Source organism: Mizuhopecten yessoensis, unplaced genomic scaffold (genome assembly GCF_002113885.1).
Source record: "Mizuhopecten yessoensis strain PY_sf001 unplaced genomic scaffold, ASM211388v2 scaffold4505, whole genome shotgun sequence".
NCBI classification, from domain to species: Eukaryota; Metazoa; Mollusca; class Bivalvia; order Pectinida; family Pectinidae; genus Mizuhopecten; species Mizuhopecten yessoensis.
In genome coordinates this window covers 211,636-222,399 of record NW_018405580.1, presented here as the reverse complement: position 1 = coordinate 222,399, position 10,764 = coordinate 211,636, and the positions used below count along the sequence as shown (strand labels likewise).

The following is a 10,764-nucleotide window of genomic DNA, read 5'->3' as shown; positions in this document are numbered from 1 at the left end:
GCAGACAAATTTACCGTCGGCGGCTCGACTCAAGCGTCTTTTTGTTACAGATTTGTTTGTTTTCGTCTGGTGATAATACATCATTTGTTTCATTAGTTTCTTTAATAGAGAGTCAGGTAATAAATCATTTGTTTCATTGGTACTGGGGGAACAATCAAATCCTTGACCCTCGGTAGCAGGGAATACCTAAGGAACTGTTGCCCTCGGCCAACAGTTCCCTAGGTTTTCCCTGCTACCCCGAGTCAATAATTTGACTGTTCCCCGCAGTACCAATGAAACAATTGTATAATTCCATATACTTTTCGAACAGTTGTAATATAATGCATGAATTGCTACTAACTAAGATTCAGGGTGGTGTTGACTTTTATGGATACCAAAAGCATGCATCTGACTATGAGAGAAAATATTAATTATTTTATCAATGAAAAAGAACATATAAATCAAACACATTTTACTGTTTCACTGTTTTACTAAACATGCAGTAGGTAAGTTGAGGTAACGGAGGTCCGATGTTATCGCACCTATGTACCCTCGTAATGACATCTGTCTAGCTGTCAGCAAATTTAATTCGATATCAACATTCCGGATCTGGCTTTGGGATAACACAAATGTTGACTCTGCAGCAGAATCCAAAAGGTTCTAAGTAGGAAGGTTCCCAGCACGCATCCGCCAAAGTCTCGGGCGTCTGGGGACACTCGCACTTAAAATCGTTAGAGTTTGGGCTAGGCACACAGGTGGCGGGAGGGTTACACTTAGGCTGGCCGTCACAAACACTCGGCAAGGTAGTCGGCGGTTCAGTTGTATTGATTGCCGCTGACGTCACTATGGCACCGGAAGTAGAGGAGGGGACTACAGGGCTAGAGGTTACTAATGACGTGTTACAATTGACGCCCGAGAATCCTGCATCACACGAACAGTGAAAGGTGTCGTTCAGTGGTGTACACAACCCGTTCAGACACGGGTTCGTGTCACAGGGGTTCAGCTTGTTACTACATGTTGGGCCGCCATAATCGACGGTGCAATTACAGATGTAAGAAATGGCGTTGCTGTAGCATGTGCCACCATGTTGACAAGGAGATATTGCACAATGGTCTTCTTGTTCGCAATGTCTCCCGGTGAAATTCCCTTGGCATGCACAGTAATAGCCGCCTGTCAGTTCTAGACAGGAAGCTAAAGAAACAGAAATAAAACAGTTCTGTCAATAAAATATTTCAAAATAGCAATATGCGTTATATAAATTGTAAACACAAATGCAAAACTTGAGTGAAAAAATCTGTCAGTTTTAGCATAAACATCACATTGGCTTTTTAAAAAGTAATTATAGAAAATGCCGAGGTAGGTCGGTATTTAAGTATCCCCCAATCAAGACATTGTCAAATTCCACGCAAATCCCCTCAGCAATTGGGTAAGAATGCCAACACAGTGGCGATCCCAGATTTTAGAACATAACGGAAGGATCAAATGGGGTCGGTAAAGAGAGATGGTTAACAAGTCGGTAAGAAGTTGATTAAAGCAGGATGTAAAAGTGTATCAAACGAAAGGGGTTAACAAAGCCGGATGGAACGAAAGACCGACACATAAGTAAAGCTTTATCAGTTTAAAAAAAACCACACACTGTGAATTAGCATAAAATCGATTTTATGATAAGAGAGAAAAAATAAACGAGAAGAGATGGCAAACAGCAATCAAAGACTTATCTTACTTCGGCAATGATTTTGTTTGATAACTTACCATTGTTGTAACAGGGACTGGAGTCGCACGCCTTTACAGGACCTGTAACCTTTGCTGTTCAACAAAACAAACATGTTACATAACGAACGTTTTACGTGTTGAATTGGAAAGTGTGTCGTATACAACGTCTGCTTTACCAACCGTCCTTACCCAACCATAAATTATACTGCGATATGGAAATATAAACTTTAATTTATACATATTTTTGCTTATACGATTGTTCAACATTTTACTTAACGAAATAGATATGACTTTTTCCTGGGTTTCTTATTTTCAACCAATGTCTTCTTGTTGAATGCATCAAACACAATAGACAATAAGTAACATCAATCTTTCTTATAATAACATTCATGATCATTATTAAAATGTCATAAAAATAAAAACATTTCGCAAAAAACAACGAAACAAATGTGTGGATAATCAACTTTGATTTATGATTTAAAGATGTGTATCAGCATTTATCTTCAGAAAACGTCTTTAGAATAATGTGTATACAGGTTTAGGGGATATAAGCGTTCAAGATGACCAATGTGGTTTTCAATGAAGAATCGAGAGCTTGCGTCTATGCCATCATCAATTGGGAACACGGATCTTCTACACAAACTAGAACATATGTCCTTTTCTCTTTTACCCTTTTTACAGTATTAACTACTCCTGTCTACCTTAGCGCACCTTAAGTTTATCTTTTTTCTACCGTATTGCCATGTTGGTGAGACATACATTGCATTCCAGTCTCTGGGGCAAAAAGGATGGACATAAATGGGGAAAAGGGTCTTTCAATGCCTATTCTCGAGTATGGTTGAAGGTAATTTCACTTCGTTTGTCATTAAGCACCGCTTGGACACGAAAATTACATGCTGTATGAATAAAAACCACAAGTTGTTTGGTGGAGGTGGAGAAGATTAACCCTCATTCAGATTAGAGAATTCCTGGCCATATTTTTAATAAAATAAATGAAGGTTTGACCCCGACATGGAACAGGGCTGGGTGCAAATAGCGGGAAAAATGTCACTTTAACTGTATATTTCGTGTCGGTGAATTTAACCTCAATGAGCATGGCATATCTCGGAATTAAAACGACGTTCTGCATAGGGGAAACATATCAAACACATGTTGGTTTCTCCAGTTCTATCAAACAGACTTTTAACTTTCACTTGTGCAATTGATCATACCATGACAACCGATATTTTTCGGCTGATTTAAATTAAATATTGCTAACTTGGACTATGATAGGCTGAGGTATTTTTGACACCCCTTCAATGTTCATCAAGTCAATTTATAAAACGTGTATATGACATGGTCCTAAATAGATATTTCTTTTTTAAAACTGACAAAATGAATTTCCACCACAAAAGAATGATGTTTATTATGTTTGTTTAACTTGGCTAATTGATTTGAATATAATATCGCTGTAGTGCCCTGTTTTCTTCCTAAACTTTGAAAACTATTCTGCTCGAGATATAATGCTCAAATTGCGGTGATCACATGGTCATGAAATAACTCGCCATATTTCCCTCCCGTTCACCTCAGTTATGTTAAACAATGTCGTGTTTTCCTCCCACGTTTACCCAGTATTATTTCATCCCATTTGTCAGCGTTGTGCTGTTGTTCTATTTCGGTATTTAACTATCACATAACCTGCGGCTTTTGATGATCCTTTTTAGCATTCGGACACATGACACGTTTCCAAAACATAGAAAATGAATGTAAATGTACATCTGTATAATGTTTATATTTGTGTGTATTATGTACCTTCTATTTCCGCTGTTCTGTTGAGTAAATCCGTTACCATTTTCTGCAGCTGTCCAACCTATAGGCAGTAATGTTATAATGAACTTAAGTATTTGCAATGTTGTCTGAAAATATTTAATCACATGTCAGGGGAGACAACTCTTCTCTTCTCATCGTTATGATATATTAATGTATTTGTGTTCGATTTTGGTACAAAAGTTATCAATTCCTGTTTCAAAGAAGAGTTAATTAGCATCCATTCTTTTTTTTTAAATTTCATTTACTACAGGTTTCAAAAACCGACTTGATTTTAAACTGAATACCGAACAGTGTTAAACTCAGGCATATGTACTTTTGCTACTACTGCACATGTTTGTTTTGAAATTGATATAGTTCTTCAATCATATAGGAAAGAAATTAAGAACTACACAATGGCTAATTTAAGTCGAATCTGAAAAAAAATCCGTTTCATCTAAAATATTACGTGATCTGTCAATAATGATCAAAAAACATAGGAAACGTGTAATGAAATTCGAAAATTGTATGTTGATTTGCGTTTTCCTTGCTACGCGAGTGTAAATTCTCTTCGATTGTTTGCTATTTGCGTTTGACATGTGTTTTCATATCGAAAGTTTGTGCGGTTTTCATGATTTTATTCGACGTATTTTTTTATTCATATATTTCTCTTTTTGTACATAGCTTTGAGTATTTGATCTGCTCTGTGATGTTTTGTGGTGTTATGGTTTTGCACAAAAAGAAGATTTTATTACCTAACCATGTGGAGTTCTGGTTAGAGGTTATGTGGCTTATGGTTATATATAAAGAATATTTTATTACCTGATCGGTGAGGTTTTTGGAGTTTTGGTAAGAGGCTATGGCATTCCCATTGTCCAGTATCCTGGCAGTCTGTGACTGGACCGTATGTTTCAGGTTAGCGATGTCTTTTTGTGCCTGTGTTAGGTCAGAGTACTTTGCACTCATTGCTGTAATCTCATCTTTCAGGTCACAAAACTGAGACTCAAATGCTGTAAATTATATTGGACATATGGAAAGACACAAGAAGATTTCTAATGATTACTGTGAAATCACTTATTTTCGTTGGCTTTCTAATTTCGTTAAATTTCGTGGGTAATTTTCATCAACGAATTTAGAGGTCCACGAAGTAATTACAAGTCTGATATAAAGCAATTCCCCGTTTCAGTGGGTATTCGTACTCCACAAATTCATGTACCCACAAAATGGTGTATTGTCGGGAAACCACAAATCATGGGCCTAACGAAACTACCTGATTTTACAGCATTGTTTTGAAGTGAAATTTTGTATCTAAAAAGGTTATTTGAAAATTGAAATCGTATCGTTCGCCGTTTTTTAATTCTTATTTCAAAATATATAAATGTCAAATATGTAAATTTCAATTCCTTACTTTATTTCCTGTTTTACGAGGAAAAATGTCGGCTGCTCACATATCAAACATATAACCATGATATTATACTTCATACCGGATATAAAGTTCATTATAAGAATGCCGGTACTATGAGTTAGTGCAACTTCAGTCCGGTTTGTTAGATAAAAATAAGATATTACTTACAGTCTGCATGAAGAATACAGCTGTTGTCTGTAAAAACATATGGGAAAATGAACAAAATACTGAGAACAAAATTCCAATACGCAATCAGCTCCATGATGTTGTAGTTCCAAGATATGTGGATTGTTATCTAGATAAGCAAGTGGTTTTATCTCTACAAGTTAACAATGGGCTAGACTTGTCTTTGCAGTCGTGGTGACCAACACAGGTTATGGGGATTACTGTTGATATAGAGATAACAAGTGTGTTGCCCTAGTCTCCGATATCTTGAAGGTATGCCTACATTTTTGAGTAAGGGACATACATGTACATTAACCATTATCGCGTACTGAATCCTGTAAAGTTTTTCCGCTCTGGAAATCTTTGCAATTTTTAATATTGATTTCTTTTAAGAGTGTACATAGTGGCGCTGTCAGTATTTCCACAGCAGGAATGTCATACACGTATTGTGTCAATATATTTCTTGCATTCATATTTCTTTTGCTGAAAAACATCAGCACAATATTCTCATCTGGTGACCCACAGGATGCCGAGTGTGAAGTGGCGATTGTATTTAATACAGAGTAGCATGTTTAGCATTAAGATGATGCTTTTGTGAAGTTCAGGTAAGTGGAAAGACAAATGAACACCCGATTTTGTTAAGTATTATCGGGTAAAATACAAATTAAAAGATTTTAGGAATTTTTGCCACTGATATGGCGGTATACAGTATATTTGCTTTGAAATTGGATTTTTAAAACAGTACTAGTGGTGGAAAGAACGAACATTAATTGTTACCCTAAACTGTGTAATTAACACCTTAATAATTATTACTTTGATATTTGTTTCCTTAACGTAAACTTGTAACTTTGAACTTTGCCTTAGGAAACAATTGTTCGATATTGAAGTTCTTGCGATAATAAATACATTCTAGGCGGATGGCAAACTGTTCTAGTGATTGTTACTTTATGTAACATTTGACACAGACCATGCCCATTGTCTTTAAAGATTACCATGAGTATGCTATAAGTATTTCTCCCATCAAAGAAATTACAACAAGTATGGAATCGGATATCCTCTTTTATTCCTATTCTAGTTCAATGGAAGCTAGAAATGAATTTTGATATGGAAGCAAACCGGTGTAAACGATGGAGAAAATCCACAGAATCAACATACTGAACATCAATATGCATAATATTTCTCGAGATATTCAATTTTTCTTTCGGTGATGTCTCCATAGAAACCTCTAGTTTACCTTAGTCAGAATTATGTGATCCGATTAAATGATACTGTGTTTGTGTTTAGATTACTATGGTGATACTTTTAGATTGCCCAGTCATCAGTAAACACGTTAAAACTGTAAAAACAGTTATATTACCTGGAGTGTCTGTGATCATAGAATCCATTACTTCCTTTGTCAATATCAACACTGGTTTATTGGTACAAACAAAGAAGACGCTAAAATCGAGTGAAATGTTTATTTGCATAGAAAATGCAAGTAATGCTGTTACTTATGCTTACTCTTTTAACTTTGAAGTATAGATTTCACCACGTATATCAGATATATGCATATAATCCACATATAATGATAGTGTTTTGTAAAAATATATATTATGAAATAAATACTATGTAATATGTTAAAACGCATTCATTAAAAAACCTAAACAGAAATAACGAAGGACGGTTAATTATATATCAACGAGAAATGTACATGGTATTTCCTTCAATCAAAACTGAAAAATAAATAGATGACATGTAAGAGAAAAATTAAAAAAATGCATGCTAGTTTATCACAGATAATTGAATAAACGCAACACAGTGTTACATCCACGAGAAAATTGCTATGAATGATTATCCTTTTGATCAAATATGATGATAATTGCGAAAGTAATTAAATACAATTATATCTTTACACGCAGGCGAATGGAATCAAATTTGCTTTAAAAATTTACAACGAGATTCCGTGATGGATGGCTGATATCAAAGTGTCTTGATTTTAAGACATGAACAAAACAGTACATATCACAGACGGGTATATATATATGAACATCACCCGTTCGGTCTCATACATTATACACAAGAATCGGCCTTTACATGGCCTTTACAGGATATCCACATCAAAACAAAAACAATGATATTTATCACAAAATCAGGTCAGGGTAATGTATCAAAACACTATTTAATGATATTTTATACAACTAATCGTATAACCTTTGGAACAAGATTTTTTACTCAATATCGAAATCCAGGTTCTGCTTTCAGAAACGTTTACATATCTTAATGCTTTCCATGCATTGAAAAGGGATATACAATCCTCAACGATATCATCCACTAAGCAACCCACTTAGCTACCAATTATATATCATTTACCATCGATCATTTTCCGTGACATGAACATATTTAAGACTGTTCATATTTTTTCCTCATTTACAGATAATTTTAGTGTGATTTTGTCACACATGTAACTGAACAGTTAAAACAAATGACTTAACCATGAGTACATATAGCGTGCATTCTTTTAACATCTACAAATATTCATACATTTCCATATAGAAAAAATAATCTTAATGAAATATCAATCGAATTTAACTATTTACAGTTTCCTGATGCAAAATACGCATAAATGATAAAAAGAATATTTTTATTCCATAACGTAGACTTAATAACAATACAAAAGATAAATACAAATCCATCAGCATGATTTATACAGATGTATAACTATTTACAAATTTCTGTTTACAAGTTTACCACTATGATAACGTATTCAAACGAAGAGTCAAAATACAGGATGACAACCTTTCGTACAATGTACGACTACGGGCAGCTCGTGTAGTGTTCACAGGATGGACAACACAATGATCTCAGAACCGTTACCGCATAATACATCACATACTAAACAAGCTAATTTATAAAATCGAATTGTTAATACTCTCCAAATAGGACGTACGTATATAACTGTAAGAGTTATAGTGTGAATATTTACCTATACTCAATTTACGTACGCACGAAAAGTTCTGAATACTGACAACATTGTATGAACGTCTATTCCTGACTTATTATCTATACATATGAGTTTCCCTAATAATACAGAATGTGTCCCCATAACAACCAAACTATGTATGGAAATTTCCTATGTACCAGTTATAGCCACTCCTTTGAAATATCTCTCGGTATCCAGGACGACCCATCTCAAACTTATAAACAGTGCTTTCTTCTGCGAAATTATATAATGAAATCCACAACCAAATCACTGTGGTATACCTCGTAGGGTACCATGCTGTTTGAAAGTGTCCTTTTACTTTTATGTATCACAAATTCATTTCACTTCGATCTGTAAAGAACATTTTGATACATGTTATTTGAAATTCTGTCTACGCGTTACTGGGAGTCTTCTAGTGGTTATCAATGGAGGTAAGTGTCATCTTAGTGTGGCGCCCACGGCGATTTCATCTCATAGTACTTCTGAAAAGACAAAATACATAATATATCATCTTTGCATGAACATGTAATCTTTTTACCGTGCAGAAAACCCCACACCCTCAACAGCACCTCTGATAAATACAAAGCACTCCAGTGGCGATAAACATATTTTAAAACTTCCTGAAATTGTATTGTTAAAGAATAGGAAAAAAAAAAAGAAAAAAAAAAAACCCCAAAAAAAAGAATATACAGGAACTACACAAAACGCTTGTTACTTAAAGAAAGATGAAAAAGATTACACTGAAATACAAATAATGAACCAATATTGGAGATGACAAAATAATGAAACTTAAGCAAACTTTCAGAAACATTGCGTATCATATTAATGAAGTGAAGAATACTTGCACAATGTATTCAATTATCTTTATATTTTTAATCATGTTAAAATATTTATTCATCCTATTTAATCTTAGATTTATTCTAATCCTTTCTCTTGATATCGAATCATAATACAACTTGGAAATAACTAACAATACGTGAAATTGAATAGTAAAACACAGGCTAAATAATACCAACCGAACATATTTAGAGTAAGAAACAAGCCGTAATCCAAACAAATGAATATGATACCTATCATGTTTCCCAAGTTTCATAGATATCAGTCAAAAAGGTAATCTGGAACGCTTAAGAAATATTTCATCGACGGAAATTATAAAAAAAAAACATGATTCCATTAAAGAAATCGTTAAAATGCAAAAAATGCATATGTACAACTACAAAGCTTTTCTAATTATAGATGTAGAGATTCATAAACATACAGAAATAACGTCAGGAGGTGTATGCCCAACGACAATCCTATGTAGGATACGAAAAAATTTTTAAGTCAAAAGAGACGTTATACTTATTTTAGATATCCGGATCGAGAAAAGAAATCACAGATTCACAACTTCAGAGTGTAGTGACTACCTCCCCAGATTTTCAAGAAATTGAGATGAAAAGTGAAGGAGATGTCCAGGGAGGATAACCTCTGCTTAAAGATTGACATACATGCACACCATGATTTTAGTATGATACCCCTTAACTTCGTTACGGTGGTGTAGAATGTAAAACTTTTCAGCTACTAGGAATATTAAGCAATGAACCGGAAAACGAAATATCTTCGAACATATGTAGTCATGCTTTTCAAAACATCCATCTCTGTCATATTAGCACAACTGACCTGCTAACATTGGAATTTGCGTATTTCAAGCTTTATTATTAAAGAGAAAAAATAGAAGCTACTTTCTCTTTTCCACGTTCAAAAGAACCAACACCCCCGATCCATCGCCATACATGCTTAATATAGTTGGTAAAAGAAATATGCGTTCACCTACAATAAAACATTCCGACATTCAACATTTGCATGGTTCCGTCTCCACAAAAAAAAAAAAAAGCAAAACAAGAGAGTAGCAAAACTGATGTTCCTGAAAAAGCTGTTAAAATTCAATTTCAGTTTCATATTTTGACGAATGAAAATGTCATGGGATTACATTAATCGTGTGAACCAAATTCAAAATCTGAAAGTAATGATAGCTAAATTGCGTACAGAAGAAATACAACGAAACATTTCCATTGGCTCTCTTAAGGCGGTATCGATACAATTGCACCTACACTATTGTCTATGGTGATTTATAATTCAAATAAATGAACTCTTGATGGATGTAATTACTAACACAACTTAGTATTAATAGTCACATCTAAAAATAATAAATATATCATGTTGAGAACAGTTATGATAGTAAAGCAACATGACCTAGATAAACAATCACACTGAACCAAGATACACTGGAATCTGTATTAAGCGACCACACAAGGGAAATTAAAAAAACGGTCGTTTATTAAAAGTGGTCGTTTAATAAAGTTTGACCATATTTTGTACACACAACCGTCTATAACCAAACGACTCCTTATTCAGACAACTGTAAACAGACCACCGCCCGAAGCGCACGTACAGGTAGTTTAAAACAACATCGTTCAACAGATCAGGTGAATAAATAAACAATAGTCGAGGGATAATTATGACAGTAAACAAACAACAAAGAGTGATTGAAAAGAATTTTCATTTCACCCAGAACAAAAGATCGACGGAGACTTGTTGAAGTTTTCAACTTACACGACTGTGTTTTCGGTAATTACCATGATTTAAGCTAACCTAATTGCTACGAAATATATTGTTGTTGAAATGATAGCCGTTCCTGTGTTGGTCCAACAGAAGGGTCCACGTGTAATATTCCTTTATTTTACGATGGAAACTGGAGAGAGAATCCAGTTAAAATAAA

The 10,764-nt window shown here is 34.4% G+C and overlaps 2 protein-coding genes across 4 annotated transcripts in view; both read right to left on the bottom strand.

The window, feature by feature from the left end:
- Nucleotides 1-457: 457 nt before the first annotated feature.
- Nucleotides 458-5,201, bottom strand: LOC110449126 (fibropellin-1-like). Its single transcript, XM_021495764.1, has 5 exons — nucleotides 5,051-5,201; nucleotides 4,300-4,487; nucleotides 3,484-3,541; nucleotides 1,732-1,785; nucleotides 458-1,170 (listed from the first exon to the last, which is right to left on the bottom strand). Exons 1-5 carry the CDS (start codon nucleotides 5,142-5,144, stop codon nucleotides 575-577), a joined length of 990 nt encoding a protein of 329 aa, XP_021351439.1. The 5' UTR covers nucleotides 5,145-5,201; the 3' UTR covers nucleotides 458-574.
- A 1,291-nt stretch (nucleotides 5,202-6,492) lies between these two features.
- The window catches only part of LOC110449121, a 93,030-nt gene continuing 88,758 nt past the window's right edge, over nucleotides 6,493-10,764 (bottom strand). For all 3 annotated transcript variants that reach the window (XM_021495756.1, XM_021495758.1, XM_021495759.1), the window contains one exon: nucleotides 6,493-8,488. In XM_021495756.1, the coding sequence (XP_021351431.1) occupies nucleotides 8,450-8,488 (39 nt within the window). In that variant the 3' untranslated portion in view covers nucleotides 6,493-8,449. The remainder of the gene's footprint in view (nucleotides 8,489-10,764) is intronic.

What these genes read in the sequence shown, in the direction of transcription:
- LOC110449126 (XM_021495764.1), bottom strand. Translation starts at nt 5,144, where the DNA reads ATGGAGCTGATTGCGTATTGGAATTTTGTTCTCAGTATTTTGTTCATT. An exon ending in CTGTATTCTTCATGCAGACT is followed by an intron (nt 4,488 to 5,050) that starts GTAAGTAATATC and finishes TATAATTTACAG; the next exon opens with CATTTGAGTCTCAGTTTTGT. An exon ending in CAGTCCCTGTTACAACAATG is followed by an intron (nt 1,171 to 1,731) that starts GTAAGTTATCAA and finishes CTGTTTCTTTAG; the next exon opens with CTTCCTGTCTAGAACTGACA.